The 24,058-nt window shown below is 38.0% G+C and overlaps 2 protein-coding genes across 2 annotated transcripts in view; one reads left to right on the top strand and one right to left on the bottom strand.

Moving 5' to 3' along the window:
- Positions 1 to 693: 693 nt before the first annotated feature.
- On the bottom strand, positions 694 to 12,830 carry ppl (periplakin). Its single transcript, XM_052552835.1, has 22 exons — positions 12,557 to 12,830; positions 10,069 to 10,168; positions 9,553 to 9,707; positions 9,273 to 9,393; positions 9,065 to 9,184; positions 8,922 to 8,963; positions 8,664 to 8,825; positions 8,352 to 8,459; positions 7,537 to 7,632; positions 7,324 to 7,446; positions 7,082 to 7,228; positions 6,620 to 6,771; positions 6,435 to 6,538; positions 6,199 to 6,356; positions 5,601 to 5,779; positions 5,383 to 5,521; positions 5,108 to 5,301; positions 4,525 to 4,675; positions 4,345 to 4,428; positions 4,136 to 4,252; positions 3,937 to 4,029; positions 694 to 3,835 (listed from the first exon to the last, which is right to left on the bottom strand). The coding sequence occupies exons 1-22, from the start codon at positions 12,604 to 12,606 to the stop codon at positions 1,166 to 1,168; spliced, it is 5,265 nt and encodes a 1,754-aa protein (XP_052408795.1). The 5' UTR covers positions 12,607 to 12,830; the 3' UTR covers positions 694 to 1,165.
- Positions 12,831 to 21,933: 9,103 nt separating this feature from the next.
- Positions 21,934 to 24,058, top strand: part of si:dkeyp-72e1.9 (syntaxin-binding protein 4) — a 40,869-nt gene continuing 38,744 nt past the window's right edge. The window contains exon 1 of the mRNA XM_052552998.1: positions 21,934 to 22,097. Within this exon, the coding sequence (XP_052408958.1) occupies positions 22,033 to 22,097 (65 nt within the window). The 5' untranslated portion in view covers positions 21,934 to 22,032. The remainder of the gene's footprint in view (positions 22,098 to 24,058) is intronic.

The raw sequence follows: 24,058 nt of genomic DNA, 5'->3' as shown, positions 1-24,058 counted from the left end.
TAAGTTACTCTTAAAAAAGTAATTAAAATATTACTAATTACATCTTCAACAGTGTAATTAGAATACTGTACAAATAACTCTCTCCAAAAAGTATTTAATTACTTATTACTTTCTAAATCAGTTACTGAATTATACAGGATAGACATGAAACGGTTCTTTTAATTCTTCCAAATAAATAATAGATAACTAGGCTACATAAATTATTCTGGTCACACTTTAGATTTGTGTCCAATTTTCACTATTAACAATGTTGACAATTAAGTTTAAGAATTGGGTGATTAAGGATTTATATTTAGGTCTTGCAGAATAAGACATTAATATGTGCTTTTTAAGTAATAATAAACAGCCAATATCTCACTATTATTCATGCTAATACCCAACTAGTCAATAGTGAAAATTGGAAAAAGTGTTACCAATATTCTTACTAAGTCACCAAAGTATTTAAAGTGAGAAGCATACATAAAAAGCATGTATTGGTTAGACTTTGATGTTAAATCCACTGTTGCATTGTATATAAATGTTTTACAGCCTTATAGTTCAATTACATAAGAAGTAACTGCAATTTAATTACAGAAAAATAAGAGTAACCTTACTTTACTTTTCAAGGGAAAAGTACTTCAATTAGAGAAACTAATTACTTTGTGTAACTAGTTGCACCCAACACTGCATGGAAATGACACGGTTAACTAAAAGTGATTGCAAAGACAGCTTGAGCTTTTATTACTTCATGATAAAGGCAAAGGGAAATAACACAGTTTTATCTTCATTTCATTTTTTCTTTATCTTAAATCAAACATGGAAGTAGTATAATCTGACACAAGTAAAAAGTGCATAAAGAGGGACAGATGGGTCCATAATTTTATCATTAAGGCACACATTTTATATGCATATATTAGATCGGATTCCAGTAAAACTGAACTAGATTTCATTAAAACATTCTCAAACATGTCTCGTCTGCTAATCTTCAATGAAGATTCGTAAGTACAGCGATAGAAACATTAACCCAAATTCAGCACCATAACCAAAGCAACACCATCTTGCATTGATATAAGAATGCATTTAAAAACAAATACATACTGTATTGAGAAAGTGAATCTAAAAAGAGATTTCAACTGCAATTTGGGAACACAAACAGCACATTTACGTAAGTTGTATTTGAATGGATCTATATGACTCTGCCTGACAGCAAGAGACCGAACTCCTGGATGCTGATCTCCTTGTTCTGATATTGTTGCAGCTGACGGTTTGTGATGTTTCCAGCCCTCAGAGCGTCTTCAATGGCAAACTTCTTGCCCGATTTTCGGTCATGAAGAACGGAGGACTCGCCATTCGGACCCTTGACTGTGATCTCCTCCCAGTCGCATTCTTGACTCTGAAGGTTGACGAACATTTTCCAGTCGATTAGGCCGAGCTTGTAAGCCTCCTCTGGCTTCATCTCCTTTCCGGTGTCTGGATCGATGACGACAATCGAGCGGCGGAGGTGACTTTCTCGCTGCTCCCTCTTCACTCTCATTGCAGACAGACTCTTCTGAAGCTTTTCGATTTCTTGGTCTTTCTCCATTCGGATGCGCCTGAGTTCAGAGAGTTCTCTTTGCAAGGATTCCAATCGAATTTCCAGGTTCCTGCTGTTTTCCACCGGAGAAGTCTCAGTGATGTGTCTGGTTTCTTTTGTCGTGATCTCGATCTCGGATTGAAGCTTTCTTATTTCGTTCTGCAGGCGCTGGTTCTCCTGCTGTAACCTGTTGCTTTCGTCACGAATGTAGTTGAGTTCTTTGGATGATTTTGTATTGGTGAACTCCACCTCCGAAAGCTTCGAGTTTAGGTTGATGATCTCTTGGTCCAGCTCACGACGGCGCTTTTCCTCTTCTTCAAGGCTTTTCTTTAGGGTTATAATTTCCATCTCGGCCTCCGGGTCTCGTTCGACTTGAATTTTTTCGGTTCGCACAACTTTTTCACGCACTTCCGTTCTCTCGAGTATTTCCTGCTTTTGAAACAAGACATTATACTCCTTCTCCAAGAGCATACGCTTGTGCCTCTCCTCTTCAACCTGAAGACGTAGGATAGAGTGCTCTTTTTCTTGTTGAGGGTCCTGCTGGAGAACGACCTTTTGCTTTACTGTAACCTTTTCTCGGTTTTCCTTGTCCCTGATCTCTAGTTCATTGAGCCGCACTCTCAGCCTCTGGATTTCAAGCTCAGCTTCTCTGCGGGACCTGCGTTCACGTTCCAGCTCCTCAAGCTGAATGTCCAATTCAGCCTTTTGATGCTGCAATCTGATCAGCTCCTCTTTCAAGATCTCTCTCTGTCTCTGCTCATTGTTGATGTTTTGAGTGAAGTTGTCACATTCAGACTTCAAGACTGGATCCTGCTCCATCTTCACTACTTCTTGCTGGACAATCTTCTCCCTCACCTGGGACAAGTCGATCTTCTTAATCCTGATCCTTTCTTCATTGGAGGACCTTTCGCTTTCCAGGTCCAAACGCTTCCTCTGTTCCTCAGCCAGTTTCCGCTTGAGACTCTCAATCTCCTCCTTGGTTTTAGGATCTTCTCTGTATTGCAGGATCTCATTCACAACCTCTTTGGTCTGAATCTGAGGCTGGGTGTCTTTCCATCTTTGGATCTCGTCTTTGAGTTGGAGGATCTCCATCTCGAACTTCTCGGTTTGGTGGGTTTTGTCCACAATTTCGTTCCTGAGCTTCTCCAGTTCTCTTTCAGTTTCCGGGTCAATCTTGTACTTGATGACCTCTTTGATTATCTCCTTGTATTCAATTTGTGGGCCTCTGTTTCTTAGCACTATCAGCTCATCCTGGAGGGTCTTCAGCTGGAGCTCTGAATCTCTGCATCTTCTCTGCTGCTCCACCAGGTCAAGTCGGAGATTTGCCACCTCTGCTTCCGCCTTCGGATCAGGTCGAACAATCTCACGCACCTTCTCCTGAATGATGACTCTCGACTTCTCTTCCTCCAGGCTGGTAATCTTACGCTGAATGTCCGTTTTCTCTCTCAGCAAAGAGCTGCGCTTGCTTTTTTCATCTTCATATTGTCTCCTCAGGTTCTCCACCTCTCTCTCCAAAGCAATATCTTTCTCAACTTTCAGTACTTCTTTGATGGAGATCTTTTCCTCAGCCATTGCCTTTTCCTTGTCAAGACGCCTTAGTTTCTCCTGCAGGAATCGAAGCTCGTCCTCGAGTTCCTTTCGGCTGTTAAGTTCTTTTTGTTTCCTGTCAAGCAATAGTCTGTACTCGCTCTCGAGCTGAGGATCATTCTGAACCTTAACGACTTCCTCCTCCCTGATGATTTCCTGCTCCCTGCTTTTCTCCTCTGCAAGAATAGTCACTTGCTTTTGAATCTGAATGATTTCATTCTCTCTGACCATCTTCATCCTCTTGACTTCCTCAAGCTCTTCTCTCAGTCTCCTGAGTTCTTCCTCCTGTCCCCTGTCCCTCTCAATGCGGAGCACCTCCTTGACTGTATACTGCTGAGCTCCCTCTTTCATTTCGGTCTCAATCCCACGCAGCTTTACACGGAGGGTGTCCAACTCGCTCTCTAAGACACGAGTGGTCCTGCTTTCTTCTAAGAGCTTCTGCTGAACCCGGTGGTATTCTTCATCAAGTTGAGGGTCATGCACCTGCTTGATGAGCTCTTTCTTGACGATTGTGTCCTGTGGTTTCTGGCCCTCTAGTAAATAGATGTCACTCTGGACACTCTGGATTTCTTTTTCCAGTTGGTCTCTCCGCTGAATTTCTTCCTGAAGCTGTTTTCTGATTCTCCAGGGCTCTTCTCCTGGGGCTGAGGATCTCACCGTCTGGACATTTTGCTGGATTACTGTAACTTCTGGTTGCTGTAAAGAGTTGCAAAAATAATCGATGTGGTAAAAAGCCAAGCTATGTTCATGCCATACTATGGTTAATTTTATGTATGGTGTGTGTTAGTGTGTTTTACCTGGTTAAGAAGGCTTTGAGCAAACTCTAGGTTCTGCAGCCTCTGCTTGTTCACAGCATTCGCTTCAGTGAATTTGGACTCAATTGCAGATTCCTTTAAAACACAACAATCATGTTTATTCTTTACCAGTCACAAAAACTGTCATTAAAAGGCATTACTTGATCCAGGAAACTGTTTAGTAGTTAAAAAAACAATTCACCTCTCTCTTCACTTTCAAGGCAGGAGATTCAAGTCTGCTCCTTTTGTATGTCTGAGGAACCAAGCCATCTTCAAGGTCAAGGATGGATTTAAACCGCTCAGCTTCATATTCATAGTCCTGAAAGCCACAACACAAAGGAGTTCACATGGCTTTGCATAAAAATGATATTAGGATAATGCTTTGCAAGTAATACACTGTGGTTTTTGTACCTTGACTGCTTGCTGATAAAGCTGTGCATTTCTAGACACATTGTTCAGGTCTGATTCCTTTCTCGCGATGTCAGAGAGCAGATTCTGTAAGAACAGATTCAAACATAATTTTGGTAAATAAATGTCATTTGTAGTATTATAATGGAATTATTGTAATGAGAGAAGTGGTTCAACCCTTACCCTTTGATTTTTCAGTTTGTCGTCAATCTGTCTAATGTCATCAGTTTCACGTGGCTCATAGTTTGGTAGTCGAGAAAGCCAGCTGTTAAGGTTGTCATAGTCATTGTTGTAGTTGGCATAAGCGGTTTTGGCTCTTTGCAGACATTGTGATCTGTAAAATGAAAACATTTAATTATTTTAAATATGCTGATTTTTTTTTTTTGTGATAAAATACACTTTCTGTAGGACCTATGCAATAGAAAGAAGAATGTATCTGTATAAAATAAACAAGGATAGCACTTTACAATAAGGTTCAGTGCATGAACATTTTGTACATTAGATCATTAATCAATCATTCATTTACAGTGCACAATAGCAAATTTACAAATTAATAAATGCTCTTCTTGACACATAATTAAATAAAACATTAAACCTTACATGAAGTGCAACCGTACACATTAATAGTGAAATCAATCAGGGTGCAATAGAAATAATATAATCACAACACACAGTAAACTAAATAAGATGAAGCCGTGCGATCAAATTCTCAAGTCATTTTTAAGTACATTTCTATTTTAAATAACTCTAAATAATATGAACTCACCTTGCTTCAACCTGTCTGTTCAGGTTGTCGAAGCGCTTGGTGAGTTTCTGAACATCAGCCTCTTGCCTCTCAATATCAGGGCAGTGTTCTTGCACTTTGTTGGCCATGTTGTTGCAGGTGGCCTTGGCATCTCTCAGGTTCTGCTCATTCTCTGTTATAGTAGATCTTTTGCTCCTCAGCTCAGATGCAATATCCTGGAGACAGGAGTACGAGACATGAGTGCATAGTATAAAAAAAAGAAAAAAAGATTACATGGCATGGATTACTAAACTTACCGATAACTCCCGCTGGGTCTTCTCCAGTGAGGTGGGGTTGGATGGGGCAACCTCTTCTCTTGCCAGTTTGTTTTCATAAGAGGACAGCAGAGCTTTGCCATTCTGCAGAGAATTCTCCAGCCGATAAGAGTTCTGCAGTCTACAAAAGTGCAATTTTTAGGCTCACAATTCAAGCTTTCAATTAATAAGACATGCACGATCTCCACTGTAATACTTACTTGTCCTCAGAACATTTCAACAGCAAATCAACTTTATTGTATTTTTTGTTCGTCTCATCCACCTTGGAGTAGAGCTGTGGTGCACTGGCACATTTGGGAGAGGATCGGAGGAAACTCTCAGCTTCCTGTACTTTCGCAGACTTTTCTGGCTCTATCTTCCGAACAGCAGTAGCAATGTCCTGGGAAGAAAATACTGGATCAAGGTTTAAGGTCAAAACATCAGTTTCCACTGAAAAGTAAGGATCGGAAAAAATGCTTTTGTGTTTAAGTTTCAGATTCCCATTCACTTTCAAACATTTATATATATCCCTTATTATTGCTGATATATGCAATAAAATGTATGTGCGGTTTCATAATGTTCACCTTTTATCGGGTTTGAACATGCTAAGACCCTCTAATGCACAGATAAGTTTCAACCTAACGTGATACTCTTAAAAACAAAACAGTAACTGACAAGCAACATACTGAGACTGAAATATCTGCTAAAAATTTATTTAATAAACATTATTACAATGAAACCCATTATATAATTAATAACATGCTGATGCATGATGTGCAATATGAAAAAAGCATACTCAAAAAGCACCAAACTTTGTACCTTTATGTCCTGTAGCCTGTCAGCGCTGTCTTGCACGGGACGTGTCTGCTCCAGTGGGGGGCGCACACGAGAGTAAATGGCCTTCTCCTGCTTATCCAGATCACTGACCACTTTATCCAGTCCTGCCATCAGTTGACGGCATTGCTGCTCTTGTTTATCTGAGGTGCGAGAAGTTAATGAACTGAGTGTTTTACTCTCTTTTGGAGAGCTCTGCATCTAAACGTGTTATTACAAACCTTGACCTCCTGTACTCTCCTTCTTCAGCTCTGCCAGTCGTGCCTGTAGTGCAGATTTGCTGCTGGCAACTTTCTGTTTGATACCCTTGTGCTGATTTATTAGACTGTAAAATATGTTTTTCAGATTAGACACATCTGTGAGTGTATGCATTATAAATTGCATATACAGAGCAGGGAATACCCACTTATCAGCAACGGCCACAGCCTCGGGGTCGGTCGGTGGGATTATGAAGCACACTGCTGGAACACTCATGGTGCGGCCATTTGCGTCCTTCACGTCCCATTTTGACCCATTGTTCCGGAGCAGGGTGTACCGCTCCCCTCGAATAATTGAACCCTGTGTCATACGAAATGAGCAAAGTAAGCTCTGTTTCAGCTTGATATTGCAGCACAAATTCTTAAAATAAATCTGAAATCCGTACAAAATCCCCTGCACACGTCTCCAGAGGTTTATACCAGATGAATCGTTTGGGTGAAGGTCTTCTTAAGGATTTAAATACATTAGATGGGGGAATCCAAAACACGAGCGGAGACCGGGTGCAATGTTTTTCTGTGCTTACTCATGATAATAGCTGATGTTTCACTGACTGGTATTAGTGGAGCTCTAAGCCGCATGCATGAAGTGAGCGAGAGCTCAAACTCCGTACCTCATTAGTCTCGTATTCACACAGAGCCTCGATAGGGAGCAGTTTCTGAGGAGTCTCCCTGCGGTACTTCAGAGGGAGCACCTGCAGGCTGCGTGTCTGGAGAGCTTTCAGCCGCTCGTCGAAACGGTCCATGGCCTTTGCCTGATCCTGTCAAGACAAACACAGACAGCCTTAGATAGCAGAGACACCTTTTAGTTCAGCAAGTCAGTAAAAATATAGCAATGTTAGAACCACGTATTTACATTCAGGTCAGCAATCAGGCCCTCCATCTGGTACATGTCTTTAAACTCGGGGTTATACTTCTGGTTGATCTCGGTTTCCAGGCGCTTCAACAAATCGCTGGTGTCTCTTGCATCCTTGTGGAACTGGAAAAAATAAAAAGAATGCAGCTGAGCAAGTCCGACAGCAAACGTGAGGAAATACCGAATAGGAAATGAAGCAAAATGCGAACTGACTTTGTGATAATCATCCATGTTCTTGAGGTGGTTCTCTTCACAGATGAGCAGGTTGAGGTATTCCTTCCAATCCGCATGTACAGCATCCATGTGTGCCTAAACACAAGACTGGTTTTAGAATAATCATATACAGCAATGCCACTGGGATAGTAAATGTAGGCTAATGTACACGTGCAAGTTTTTCATTAGTTATATGCACTGAAGTTATATTTGAAGTTATTTGGTTTATTTAAAATCGATGCAACATATTGTTACGTAATGTGTGCTAGCCTGATGGTGTTTGGTTTTTATATCTTCTCATTATGCTGTGGTTTTTATTACTTCATTGGATTTTTCTACAAATTAAAATTCTGCAAGACTACCCCAATTAACAAAACCCCAAATGATTACATACATTAAACAGTACAATAAAATACCTTCATAGTAATACATTAAAACACAAACACATTAAATATAAATAAAATCGACTGGCAAAAAGTCTTGACTGCAGAGTCAGCCAGTGCATTATCTAACTGGGACATCACACTTTATGAATCTAACTAAGAACCTCTTTAATCCACGTATCGATTATGGTGGTTATTTTAAAGTATGAAGCAGATTTTTGTGCTTCGAATAGATTTGTCACATGCTGTTTGGCTTAGCTATGCTCAAAGAAAATGCAAAAACTCATTTCAGATCAAAGTTTTTTGGTGTTTCAGTGTTGCCATAAATAATGCATACTACTCTATAGTGCAGCACAGTTATGCACCATAAAAAGACATCCCATGATGCCTGTGGCAACCAACAACTACTGCAAGCAAATGGCTTGTAATTACCCCAATGACATTTTTTCCTGGATGGTTCTGCTCAATAAGTTCCTCTCCATCTTCATTCAGCTGGGTGATGCTTTTCTCCTTAGCCTCCAGACACTTGCTGATGAAGTTCTGATGAAGTTTTCAAGCACAAAGCAGCATGTTAAAAATATATAGATTCGTTGTTTGCATTTCGATGCTATAATCATATCTCTTGTAGGAGGTTTGAATCATGAAAGCACATTTAAAATACAAACTACAAACTTATTGTCTTAGGTAATGAATAAATGAGTTGTAATTCTAGGTGGTTATATGAATAAAGAGGTGTTCATTTACCTCGTACTGCCTCTTGCGGGCAGGGTAGTCCAGGTTGTTGTCGCTCCAGTCATATGTGGTTCGCTCGTCAGCTTGCTGCTCCATCCAGTAGAGCTCGCTGGTGCAGCGCTGCATGTAGTCCCTCAGACTGAGCAGGTTCTTCTGGCGTGCAGAGGAGTTCGCCTGAGACAGACATGGTTTAATACAGTGTTTTGAGACACTAAAAACTTACCATTAAAACTTCATGTTGAAAATTGAAAGCAGAAAATGAAGTCTCACCAGTAGTTTGTTGTACTTCGCCTGCTGGCCATCCGGACCATCCTGTTATGCAAGTAAGCAGATGAGTCACAGATGTCATTCGCATGACTGTACTTCTTTTATTCAGTGTTGCATTTAAAAAAAAAAATGCAGTTAAAAAGTACCCGGTCTCCAGTGATGTACGGAGCCAGTGCCTCGACTTCGCTGTGGAAAATATTGTGCTCCTCCACTTCATCCTCGACGGTCAGCAGATCTTGTCCGTATCCTTTGTTGTTCACATTTGCCTGCATCAGAACACATTCGCACATGAAACGACTGCATTTAAAAGCATACATTCAGAAGAAGGATAGGGGGGTTTGTTTAGATACACACCAGTTTCTCATCGACTATCTTTCCCCAGTTGACGGTGGGAACCTGCTCTGATCGCGTGATGTGGTAAATGCGATCATGTTCCTCGCGGAGCTTCATCACACGCACTCGCAGCTGCCTCATACTTTTCCATTGAAGAGAAGAAATAAAATGAGTCATCCACAATCCCAGCAAAATTCACAGAAAAAAAAAAAAAACATTCCATGGCATAAAGCATGAGATGCTATTGGATATTTCAGTTTAAAGGTGCCTATGTAGACGGAGCTCTAGTATTAATACTCACTCCTTCTCAATCATCTCAGCTTGAGGGTGCTGCAAACGAGAGGCTTGGGCTGCGTCTTCATCCAGACTATTGAGCAGCTCCAGGGAGTTCAGGATCCTCTTGTTGGTGTCCTCCTGGTACAGGGGCTGCTTGCTCTCATTGATCTTCCTGATATCCTAGAAACATCAATGAGCAACACAATTAAGCATAGTTATGTATCAATAATTAAGGAGGTGGTTCACTCAATATGTCGTACCAAACCTGTATGACTTTTTCATCTATCAAAAGAAGATATTTATTTATTTTTATTGAATAATATTTTTTTAATTAGTGTTGCATATATATGTATATGGTGTGTGTGTGTGTGTCTGTATGTGTACACACACAACATATATATAGTGCAAAAACACATGAAAATGAAAAAAAAAAAAATTTCTAAATACTAAAAATGATATGCTTATTGGTGGAAAGACAGGAGGAGTGACTAACTCTCTGGCTTTGATTTGTAATCCCCAGAAAGAGTCGTTCTGTACTTACCCTGTTGAGATTCTGTTCCGTCTCAATGATGTTCTTCTCCACCTTATCTGCATTCTTCTGCAACTTGTCAATCAGGGTCGCCAAATCAGTGTCAGGTGGTCTACGGTGAAATAACAGAACTTTTTTTTTGTTTGTTTATTTGTGGGAGATGTTCAAGTAAGCCAGATATACACATATTTTTCCCCATTATACTGCTGCAAATGTAGGTTTGTTATGTTGTATCTCAGGATCTAGGATTTTGCACTTCACTTCTCTGTCATGCTGAGATGCTCTGAAAATAAATACCGGACTTGAAACAGTTTCATTCCACATCATCTGGCACAGATTTCAGATATGTTACGATAACCATGGTGCTAAAAAAAAAAAATGTTCTTTCAGCTGAAGCATATTGAAAAAATGCAGAAGCGCCGTTCAACATTACAAAAGCCTTGCATTGTTTTTAGTGCATTCTGCGAATTCCAGAGAAAGGGCTTTTGACAGTGCGTGGCAGACATGACTCAACTTGATCAGAAACAAATTGCAAACCTTGGGTCGTATTTGCCTCAAAGACAAGGCATGTTGTTTTAACATCCAAGAGTATGAATCATTGATAATGAGGTTCATGGCAGTTAAAAATATCTCACATGGACTAAAATGATAATGTCTTTATTTTAAGTTTTGTGTTCACTGTAGAACGGAGTATACATTATGAGTGAGATATGTAAATTAGGCTGATAATTACAACAAGAAGGTGGCTTTAATGAGGGCGTTAAAAAACAGGTCTAACTAGTTTTACTAACATGTCACTACTGCATATGCAAGACAGAGATATATATATATATATATATATATATATATATATATTTCTATGTCCTCTATTCTGAATACATCTGCATGTGAAACCCATCAAAATGAGTTGAGCAAAACACAGCTGGACTGTTAAAGCACGAGATTATGTAACCAGCGTTGTTGTTGTAATTTATTGAATCAAAAACAACTATTAAAGCAGCAAGACATAGAAAAGCAAAGCTGGAACTTTATATATGTAAAACTGCCAGATTTGTATAACATGGATGATGGGACAAGCAGCATCAGTCGAACTGCTGTCTAAAGAAAATGATTTAATCGGATTTGAGATGAAGATCTAGGTGTGGCAAGTAATTATTTGATGTTCACTTCCCTTCCCTAGAGGAGTTCCCACATCCAAAATATACAAATGCAAAACCATAACAATAAAAAAAGTGGATGTCTTAAGCATGGTATTAACTAGCCTGAGTTTTTTTTTCCTTTCTTAGCTTCCTGCAAACAAACTGCCCATTTCTCGCCTTGTTTCGGTCAAAAGATGACAGACAAATAAAAACTTGGCACATTTGACACACGAGTGACCCATTGTGCCTAGCGCAGTCAAACAACACCCGAGGATGACTTAAAAAGAAAACTATGTGTTTAGAAAACCCTTTTTTTTTTTTGTACATCTGTAACCAATAAAATAATTTTGACTCAAACTGAAACCATACTCCTAGAGTAAAATCCTTCATAACTGCTGTGAACGACGCTGCACTGCTTTCACAATATCAGTGTCCGATATTGTATCAAATGAAGCTGGAGGCCAGACTCATCAGAAGTCCATGCTTGCTTGAACTTGAACTTGACACTCTGTTTACACTTCTCTTCTTAACCAATCAGCTTTCTTTAAACATTCCCTACACATTTTCACAGCCTGTTCTGATTCATATGTAACTTGAGAACTATATACAATAGCATCAATAAAATGTTGGTTATTGTAAATTAGCCTACTACTAATAATACATTATAAACACAACACATTTAAATGACTGCTCCACATTCCTGTAATAGCTATGCCTTTCACAATTGCATGACTCAACTCTGCTCTGTACAGAATAACCAGTGGTCTTTGACCAAACAGTTTACACAGCCCTGTCAGTCTCACCTTGGACTGTCTTGCCTGGACTTCTCAAATGGAGGATGTCAGAACTAAAAGATCTGTCTGAAGGTTATCTAGTTGTTCATCACAAAGAGATGAGGGTCGAGATATAGTCAATGCAATCATTCAGAACATACACTCCCTCACTATAAACACGTATCCTAAGTAGAAACCAGACATAAAAATTGTAACTTTTCTAAAAAAAAAAAAAAAAAAAAATATATATATATATATATATTTGTGAAGTGAGACCAACCCAGGCGAGTCGCAGAAAACACGGAATATGTATCTCATAGAGAAAAGTTATCCAACCTGTTACAGCGCCACACCCTTACTACAGTAACCTCAAGTCAAGCAAGCATAAAACCGATATTTATCAAGATAGATTTCAAAATACAGGGGTAAATGGGGCAGCTTGGCTAGTGAAGCTACTACAATCCAAACGAGAATGAAACGCGACCGTGTTAAAACACGTAATGACTCCGGAACGACGCAAAAAAAAAAAAAAGAAAAAAAAAAAAAAAAAGACAATGCACAGTGAGAATGTATCCAGTCACCACCGACCTTTTGTCACTGCTGGCCATGCTGGACTTTCCGGTCTTCTTTCTGAACATGATGACAGCTGCGGAGTTTCTGCTAAGATGGCACGGTTAGGATCCCACTCTGCTTCTGTGTGTCTGTCGTTTAACAACCTGACGCGTGTCCCAGGACAGGTACACCTCACATACAACGCCCACAATGACCGAAACAGCCACTACCCTCCCGACAACACGAGCTTTCGCTGTCCGTCAAGGTTAAGCCGTGCTTTTAACATCAAGCCCATTTAAAAGTGCGGGCTGGTGTCCGCCCCTTTCTGAGAGACATACCTGCAGCCTATCCTAACTGAGGCGGCGTCACTTTTTCTTCTGTACACGTTTTGAGAGAGAGATTCAACAGGCTACAGTCACAGTAAACTTTTATTAACAGTGGGCTGTTTCATTCACAAAAGTAAACAACAACAACATCAGCAGCAGCAGCCTTTATTTGGATGTAATGACACTAAGCCTACATAAGTGTGTACATAAGGATCAGTTACGATACACTTTGGGGTCTCATGACTTTTTAAATAGCATTAAAAAAGTCAAAAATGTTTGAGACCTATTCAGTATTATTATCTTGCATAAACATATAGCTATTGGAACACATCATTTAGAACATTTATTAAAATTATGTTAATTTGTTTGACAGCATGTGACAAATGATCAAACTTTCTTTAATTTATAGGATTTAAATTCATTACTATAATTATTATAATATTTATTTTCAAATTGTCTTTAATTTACTGGAAATATAAGGTTGTCAGAAACTACAAACCAGCATTTGGTCTCTAACTTAAGCTTTTTGAAAGTGACATGACATTCAGCCAAGTATGGTGACCCATATTTATAATTCGTGCCATGCATTTAACCCATCCAAAGTGCACACACACAGCAGTGAACACACACAAATCGTGAACACACACATACAAAACCAGTCTAGCCTTAGTTTGGGATGCAGCTAGAGAAAAGCAAGACCTTTATAGTGATTGCTGATGTTAAGCTTCCTGAGCAGTCTTCATTTTATAGCTGGTACATATCTTTAACAGTTTTAAAATATCGTAATTGTCTTGGAACAGGGCCTCACACTCACAGAGCAGCTAAGAAGTCACCAGGGGAGCATTTTAATGCCAACAGAGGAAAAGCCATGAGAACCGGGTATTGTTGGATGGCTAGAAACAATGAGTCATTGTGGGTGTGTGTGTGTGTGCATTTGTGTGTGTTCCAGTGTCTGTTTTTGAATGGAAGCAGATGGAAACACAAGAAATCCTAGTTTGGTGTTCAATATCTCCCTTCCTATTCCATTATTTTACACCATGCCTTAGGCATCACATTATATAAATAATAAGCTCTTTCTTTCCAGGTCTATTTCAGCAGGTGTCAGATTAAGACTGTGATCCAACATAAACAAGCATACATGAGTAAACAGCAGGTGTCAAATTATTTCAGTGGGTGCGTTATTTGAAGTATTAGCATTAGCAGACCTAGAATTCATTTCAATTATTTGAATTACAGATAATCAAAGAATAATGGGATACAGGGTATAGCCTAGTGTCCTTAGGCAGTGATCATCCACACTGACCGCAAACCCAATTCAAATCAGAATATTTGAATATATTATGCTAATATTTACGCTGATGTAACGTCATGAGTTTGTCAGTCTCAGAAAAGCTTCCAGCATTTTAAGAAATATAAAGTGCATATAAACATGCACAAGTGTTTTAATAATCTGCTTTGCCTATAGTACTGTGACAAAATATTTAATTGTAATTTTTTTTTTCTTTATAAGAAATGCATCTCTATGCATGAAGATATTTGTCTGGCTTGGGCATCTTTATAGAATTAAAAAAAATTGCACACCCCTGCATCAGAATACAGTTTGCAAACCACAAAAGTATTTCAGTAGCCTATTTACAGTTATGGGAAAAAGCTTCCATAATGCCTGAGACTGTTGAAGATGTGAAATTATAGTACTATCTTACTACTGCGATAATGAATATAGCCGGCTAGCAGTGTGATATCACTACTTTAAAGGAATGCCCAAAGATAAGCTACAGTTGTGGAGTACTTGTGTGAAATTGGTTTGAAGTGAACACAGTCCATTCCAAGGGCTTAAATATTAACTTTGTCATGTAGCCAGTCCAACACCTCCTAGAGTGATCAGATGCCTGTTATGTGTGAATGGATTTCATCTATCATTTACATTTAGATCTCCATCATTAGAGTCTATTTCAATGGCGCAGAGTTTCTTCCATGCCAGATGTGCTTGTATGAACCGTCTCTTACTGGTGTTGCCACATTCTAGCTGTCACACACACATGCCAGTAAGTGAAAAGGGCACGAAATGTATTTGTCATCACATTATAAGCAGATAAATAGGTGTTTGCATGCGCTGCTGATAATGGATAATGCTCGATGTGAGTGGGCTTGGGACCAAGAATTTCTGAAACGGGTGAAAGGCCGGAATTCCCTTCCACACCCATACAGTGCAGGTGAGGAATGGAGTCGATTTGTGCTCCTGACATGTGTGGATCATTATGAGAACAGAACTCAGTGGCGAGACCTGTGCGGCCAGATTTGGAGTACCGTAGTGAATTTATGGTTTTTTGTTTTTGTTTTTTTTTAGCATTCCTCTGCCAGGATGGGCCTGCTTTGGAACTCAACACACCCTAAACAAAGTTGTACCGATGAGCTTGTGTTTAATCAGCCACTTTGAAGTGAAGATTTTAGTGGTGGGGGTACCAATGAAAGTTCATTCTCCTCCGGGGGACAGTCTTGTCTGTGATAACCATGTAGTATAGACTATGGGGTGTGTGCTTCATTCCTCTCAGTGCAAGGTGCATTATCCAAACATGGGTGGAGAGAGTATTTTAAACAGGTAGATGTGGGCTATCAACCAAAACTGACTGTCCTACTCGAAATGTTATGAGTGAGGCATACATTTGATTCCCTCAAAACTTTCATTAATAGACAAACTTATGCAGTGTAACATTATTAATTCATATATATATATATTTTTTTTACAGTATACATAGAAACCACTCTCATCAATCTTCTAATTTCAAATGGGAGAGGAATGTCAGTTTTTCCGGGTGTGAAGATTTAAGGTTCAATGGCAGGAGTGTCAGCACTTTTGTTCGACACACAGCCACCGAAGGTGTGTCGCACATTTTCTCTTAGCAATATGTGCCTAAAATAATGCACATAGAAACTGTAAAGTGCAAATATGCTAGCTATCCACTGTGGTATGTTAAGACATTGTTGGTGACAGCACAGCTTTTGTCTCTGTTGGGGATACGATTTAATCTTGAAGCCTTGCTTTGCACCTGTTTCTCTTGTAGATAAAAGTGACAGAGACAGATTACTTATCCTCTCTGTCTTTACCCAGCATTTATACAAATTGGACTAGAATTGATCTCATCATTGTGTATTTGCTCTAAAAGACAGAGGTGATGTGTAATATGTATTTCAACCACACTTCCTTTTTTTCTACATTTATTCACCTTGTTAAGTTTTTCCAGCAAAAGAAGTGCATTGTCCACTGTCAGTAACAATACACAAATCAATAGTGGTACATGAAGCACCACTTACACAGAAGTCTCTTCAATGAAAGTTTGCTTTAAAAACTTGAACCAGATGTGAAATCTGTGTGGGGAAATGTTACTTGAAAATCCTGTTCACATGGATTCCTATTGGCAAGCAATGGTGAATGGCAATGGTAAATGTCATCATATCATTAGTGTTTTGTTGCATAAAATGCAGTTTCAATGAGAGGCTGAGAAAGTTCATTACATGCACTTTAACAGTTACATTTAAGTCAAACTAAAGCAATAATTTGTCATGTAAATGCTTTAGTCTGACTGATACTGTAACAGGATCAAAAAAGGTTCTATCTACAGAAGTCTATGGAACACAAAAACTTTAAAGCTCAATATCTCAAAACTACTCAGAACGCAGACAGAACTTTATAATTCCAAGGGGACGCATTGTGTATTTGCTCTGAAAGACAGAAATGCAATGCAACATGCATTTAACCTTTGAAAGTCAATCACTTGGCAGAGAGATGATGATTATAACTGCAAATGGAAACATACTTAATTACTGACCCAGTGATAGCCATTTCCTATTTTCCCACATTGTTCACCTTAGAAAAATTTAGCCAGCAAAGAGGTCCATTGACAGTAGTGTAGTGATGTGTGAAGCACCCAGTAATGGGGAGAAACTAGTTATGTGTAATGGTGTTACATAATTTAATGTCAAAATAAAATACAGTTACTGAGATTTTTTTTAAATAAATTAGTTACTTCTGAAAATGTTAATAATTTCAAAGGGGGATACATCTGAATATTTTCACACACATATACATATTTAATTGATTTGTTTTCCCCCAAATTGTATTGACTGCTCTAAAATATAAGATACAAATATTTCAGGAGTTTAGGACACACAAAATGACACATGCTTATTTGATAAATGTTTTATTTCCTATTTTGGTTTATTCATATGTTTTATTTATTATTTTTTTAAAGACTTAACTGTTTTTTTCCTAAAGCCATTTGTTAGATGCCAGTGTTTCCTGTCATTACTATCAAGATTTGATTTCAAAAACAGTATCATAGCTATTAATCTTTTATTTTTATTTTTTTGTATGATTATGATTGCATATCTGTATTTAACCTCAGAATGATCTAAAAGAGGTGCTAAAGTCTGATTTTGTGGTGGCTGTGCTTCAAAATGAAACGATTCTCATCTTAATTCCACTGATGAAGCATTTTGAAAGTCTGACGGTAATCCATGCTGAATTCTACTGTAAGGTTAACCCTATCTGGTTTTAAGTGTTTGAAAATGATTAACAGTTGAAAACATTCATTGGAAATTTAGAAAAGTATCAAAAAAGTAATCAAATGTAATCATATACATTCCTCTAATTAAGTAATTGAAATAGTTGCACTACTTATTACATTTTAAATAGGGTAACTTGTAATCTGTAACCTATTACATTTCCAAAGTAACCTTGCAACACTGGGACACAGAATTCACTTTCAAACAAAGCTGCATTTTGTTGTTCAACACAAATTTGAGTGAAAAACTCAAAATCTTTTGACCTCTCACAAAATTCCCAAAATGTTTGTGAATTTTTATTGAAATGACTATATTTCACAGAGCAACTGTAAATGTGACCTCACCTGTTGGGTTCAATTTTTGTAACGTTATTTTATGCACACCAGTAGAAGTTTCTATACCACAAACTAAAGACTTCTATATAACTGTGTCTTTGCTACATGATAGTACCATTTTTCGATGCTGTTGGGGCTGGGAACTCTTTTGGGCATGCAGAGTGAGTCCAGAGAATGGCTGAATCTCCCCTGAGACTGTGGACAAAGCAGGAAGCCAAGGCTCAGTGAGTTTGAAAACCCCCCAAAGACCCTCTGACACACAAAACTGCTGTGTTGCAGCAATCCTGATATGGCCCGGCCACAGTTCAGCAAACCGGACTGGCCATGGTCTCAAATCTCAACAGAGCAATGATAATCAGCCACCGTTGGCTAATCACTCTATTTATCCCTTCAGAAACTGCTTTTTCTTTTTGTCATCGTAGAATGTCATAAGCCTGGAAATCTGATTGGAAAATGTACAGCTGATGTTCAACACATATGCATAAAAGGGTTATGGAGTGGCATTGACATACAGCCACACCCAGGTCAAGAATGAGACTGAGAAGGAACCTGCTCGGCTGGGTCAGACATTGCGGACGGTGCAGCTCCACCTACATTCTAGAACGGGGAAGGTCTGACAAAACCTGCCTGTCCGGCCTGGCCCCAGCCATTTATTTGAATTAAAGAGAGTCTTAAACGTGCTTTATAGAGAAATGTTGTTATTTGTGACTAATATGCTGTGTTGAAAACATTACTTTAGGGAGTCTGCTGTCAGAAGCTGTGATTCTTCTCTGCTTGCTTAATATAGAAAAGGAACATTGCTTTACTGATAAGGAGGAATGTTGACTGTAATGTACACTGACCTACTATACTATCTGAAACATGCTGCCACACCCATCCTGTCACTCTTTCTGTCGCTTTACACCTCACATCTCATTCAAAGTATGTCAATGGCACTGAACTCAGTGAAGTGACTCTTTCTTAGGCAGGATGTCATGAACGCTTGCTCTCAACTTGAACACAGACCTGGAATGATGCACACTTGGAATAAAAACAGAGTGTGGACATAATGATTAAGTGCCAGTCATCTATAACATGTGACACACATTTTAAACAATGTGCAGAAGCATAAATGCATTGATGTCTCACTAAAGCAGCAATAGCCTAAAGTTGCGCTCTTCTCACCAAAGCTCACCGCCAGGGGGAGCAGCATCGTCTGTCTTAATGTTCCGTCATCATTAAGAATATAAATAAAATAGAACACAAAATGTGTTTGAAGATAGACAAGATACATTTAAAATAAAACTATTTGTGATAATTATTAATCATAATCTGAGATGACAAGGCTAATTAGAATTTGACATGAAAGATCTGGCTTAAATACAACAATAAAAACTCTTTCACATTGTAAATATAAGTGCAACAAATTTGATCTCTTACGTTTTTTAACCCGGTTGTTTACTGCCTGTATCTTTTAGTCAGATACAGGCAGATACCCTCCTTGAAGTGTAAAGTTGCTATAGCCTACATGGTTAAAAATAATGCAAGAAAGGAAAGACCAATCAGAATTGAGATGAGAGAAAGAAGACAGAGCAGGATTCTGTATGCAAATATTATGTTGGTTTGGAATGTTAAACATTATTTCAAGTGAAAGGGAGAATTTTATATATGTGACCATGATCCACAAAACCAGTCATAAGGTTTTTTTCTTCTTCTTTTTTTATTGATATGTATACAATAAATAAGCTTCCCCTTGATTGGTTACATGATATATATAACACGTGTATATATATATATACATTATAACACAACTATTTAAAAAGATTCAAACGTTCACTGATGCTCCAGAAGGAAACAAGATGCATCAAGAGCTGGGGGGTGAAAACTTTTGGAATTTGAAGATCAAGGTAAATTGTACTTAATTTGTGTACCGGGAAACATAAAAGTATATTCTGTTGCTTACGAAGGGCAGAACTAAATGGAAAAAAATGATATTTCAACAAAATAAGACAAATTTGGCCATCTTCAATGTGTTCAAAAGTTTTCACCCCCCAGCTCTTAATGCATCTTGTTTCCTTCTGGAGCATCAGTAAATGTTTGAATCTTTTTAAATAGTTGTGTTTGAGTCCCTCAAATGTCCTCAGTGTGATAAGATGTATGTCAAAATCATACAGTCACTGCTGGAAAGGGTTCAAATATGCAAAGATGCTGGAAAACTGAAGAATCTGCAGGACCGTAAAGATTTTTCTGAAGAACGCTGCTCAGTTTAACTGTTCAGAACAAACAAGGGACTCATGCACAACCATCACAAAACAGAAAGACAGCCGAGGATCATCAGGTTACAGCACACAGTACTAAGAACCAAGGGTGGGGTTATTTTAATAATTTCAGCAATTTTTTTGTCTTGTGGACTAAATGTTAATATCTTTTATGTACAATATCTTACTCAGGACAGTACTAAATAAAATATAACATGCATTTAGTATGATCTCTCTTATTTTTTGAAAATTACTCATATTTTCACAGATTCTGCAAGGGGTGCCCAAACTTTCGATCCCCACTGTGTATATATATATATATATATATATATATATATATATATATATATATATATATATATATAATTAAAATATTGAGAGAATTGCCTTTAAAGTTGTCCAAATAAAGTTCTTAGCAATATTACTAATCAAAAATTTAGTTTTTATATATTTACTGTAGTAAATTTACAATAGATCTTCATGGAACATGATCTTTAATTAATATCCTCTCTTATTCCGAGGTCACTGTAGCCACCAGATCTAGTCTGTATCCAGATCAGAGGGTCACTGCAGTCACCCGGATCCAGTACGTATCCAGACCAGATGGTGGATCAGCACCTAGAAAGGACCTCTACTGCCCTGAAAGACAGCGGAGACCAGGACAACTAGAGCCCCAGACACAGATCCCCTGTAAATACCTTGTCTCAGAGGACCACCAGGACAAGACCACAGGAAACAGATGATTCTTCTGCACAATCTGACTTTGCTGCAGTCTGGAACTGAACTACTGGTTTCGTCTGCTCAGAGGAGAACTGACCCCCCAACTGAGCCTGGTTTCTCCCAAGGTTTTTTCTCCATTCTGTCACCGATGGAGTTTCGGTTCCTTGCCGCTGTCGCCTCTGGCTTGCTTAGTTGGGGTCACTTCATCTACAGCGATATCGTTGACTTGATTGCAAATAAATGCACGGACACTATTTAACTGAACAGAGTTGACATATCTGAATTCAATGATGAACTGCCTTTAACTGTCATTTTGCATTATTGAAAAACTGCTTTCCTAATTAATGTTGTTCAGTTCCTTTGACACAATCTTTTTTGTTTAAAGTGCTATATAAATAAAGGTGACTTGACTTGACTAATGATTTTTGACATAAAAGAAAAATCTATAATTTTGATCCATACAATGTATATTGTTGGCTACTGCCATGAGTCCTGTCCTTTATTACGATTTTACATGAACTACAATAGAACAATAGTATTTTTGACAAAGTGTGATTATCATGGTGAATGTGTGATTAAAGTAATTATAAACAGTGACAGTTTATGCACTAAAAAAACAAATGTAGACACAGGTTTTGATTTAGCGTACAGTAAGAGGCTATAGGGACAGATATTGGTGTTAAAAACAAATGTCTATGTGAGGAAACTGGAAACTCTTCTGGTGTTTTGGCTGCAGTGCAGCAGTCGTCTTAGGACAGGTCAGAAGTGACACTATTAATCTCAGTTACCTGAAGCTGAACGGTCACATGCTTTACTTCAGTCTAACTGCATACTTACAATTGTCTCTAAATATTTATCCTTGCCTCATTTTAGTTACCTATCTATTTCAGCAACAAGCTTACGTATGATGCCCTAAAATGCTCTCTAGGTAGACAGCTCATGGTTTTTGAGAGGCAACCAATGAATCTGATACTCACACATCTCGGTAGGCTACCTATATACAGACGTTGACAGTACCTAAGTCAAAGTAATGTGACCAGAGGGCTGTCGACAAGATGTAGATTTTGTCTAACAGACGGCCAGGTCAGCATGAAAACCACGTGTGTCGTACAGATTAGAAACGGGCACGGTTGAGTCTCTCTCTCTCTCTCTCCTGGCAGGTGCTGTATCATTGATTTAATGCTGAATGAGCGCTGACTCTTGAGAGAGGATGTGAACCACGAGCATCACACGAAACCGCGGTGATGTGTCTGGTGCTAATGTTTGGAGGCAGCGTTTAATTCCGTTTCCTGAGCAGACTATTTTTAACCTTAACGTTTCTGTTGGATGCGATGTCCTATCTGAACCCCCGGGGAAGAGAGCTCGAGCGTTTTGATGGACTTTCGCTCATTTACTGGTAAGAACTGAATATGTTTGTAGAGTTGTGCATGCCGTCTGTTTATTTTTCTTTGTCATTTCAGGCATTAAATGGACTTTATTCATATAAAGTCTCAAACTGTATAGGCTATGTAACAAGTAAAGACTCGCGTTATTAATATAGGAGTAGGCTACTGTTCGCATAATGTTCTTAAGCCGCGAGGTCCTGCTACTTCACAGAGGACAGGTATCCGTCAGTTTTTTCAGACACATTTTTTTTTTTTTTTTGGCATTAGCAATTTTTAGGAAAGGATAAATTAAAGAAACAGTCGCTTCAGAAACGAAGACGTCAAGTTCGCACGCAATCAAAGCTTGTAGTTATTCAGCCAAAAAGTACACGTCCAAAAACGAAAAAAAAAAAAAACTCTGTCATGTTGCGTTTATAAAAAGCACGTTTATATATAAAAAGCACGTTATATATATATATATATATATATATATATATATATATATATATATATATATATATATATATATATATATATATATATATATAGCCATTAGTACATAGCACTATGTATAAATTTTTGCAAGCACCATGGATTTTTGATGCCGCAAGAACCCCAAATATGATGATTCCCCGCCCATATAAAATTGTCTAATTATATTTTCATAAAGACTTATACGTATCAAAACTCAAGTATTAAGCCTGATATAATATAGTCAATATTACTGTTTTCCAAAATGTAATAATTGTTAATATTGTATAATATTAAAGAAATTATTTAATATCTGGAGAATATTTACTTTGTATATTTTCGACCCAGCATTAGAGCAATGTCAAATGTTTAAACCTTCGAAAAAGATGTATTTTCAAAGTAGCCTACTTCAGACGGCTTTTCAAAGTAGGTTTTCAATTAGCTACTTAGTATTAAAATCGAGGCTGTTATATGAACAAAACAGTTTATAGAAATTAAAATTGATTTAACCTTATGATTTCAACCAGTATTTCGAAAGCACAAACAATAAATTATGCTAATGTATTAGACATGTTTCATCAAAATCTTAAGTTTACAAAATAACTTTGACAGCCCCAATTTTTTTTTCTATCTCAAAATTTCTGTGGATGCCCAAGCACCCCTTTGCACCCCCCCCCCCCGAATGATAAAATCCTAATTTTACACTGTTTTAAATTCAAAATGGCAGATATTTTTCATTTGTTTACATCAAAAGGCATTACTCAAATGTAGATTAGGTGTGCATTTAAGGTGAGTAAGGTGCACTGGCAATATGCCACCTTCTGAAGTGTCTTAATATAGCTTAATAGATGGGACATATCATAGCTTTAAAAGATAAGAATAGCTAACAGTGTGTGTACCTGAGAATGAATATGCCCGGTGACATGCTAAATTTAGATTTTGGCAACCTGGACTTGATTAGACTATTGGGAAGAGTAGGAGACTTAGAGAAGTGATGCTGTCCCATGACCTGAAGAGACAGTCTAAACATGCAGGATATTTACTCAGTATATACAAATGCACAAGTCTAGACAAAACCACAAATTTTTACCAGCACTGTGAGGTCTGTAGAGCTATGTTAATTTTGAAAAAGAAAAAGAAAAAAACTATTTCTAAATGTAACATTTTAACATCTTTAAAATATAACAAAAACTGCATGATATTTTAATATTGTGCAATGTCTTGTGTGATTAAATCTGTCTTTTCATGCTAAAATCTGGTTCCAGTTTGCCTCAAGATGCTTAAGTTTCATTATGCAATAACAATAACTCAATATCAATAAATGTTATTTAATCTATTAGAAAATATAAAACTAAGGAAACGTGTATGATGCATAAACGTGTGTGTAAATCATTGATCTGATCATGGAGACGGTGTCTGTATCTCAGCATTGTGAGCGCTGTGTTCAAATGATACAAAATTACCTTAATCGCTTAAAAATACTGTTTGATTGACTCTGTAGTCAGTCATCTCTACAGCCAAA

Source organism: Carassius gibelio, chromosome B3, assembly GCF_023724105.1.
Source record: "Carassius gibelio isolate Cgi1373 ecotype wild population from Czech Republic chromosome B3, carGib1.2-hapl.c, whole genome shotgun sequence".
Classification (NCBI taxonomy): Eukaryota; Metazoa; Chordata; class Actinopteri; order Cypriniformes; family Cyprinidae; genus Carassius; species Carassius gibelio.
Note: the sequence above shows the minus strand (reverse complement) of the source record. Positions and strands in the feature narration are given on the sequence as shown.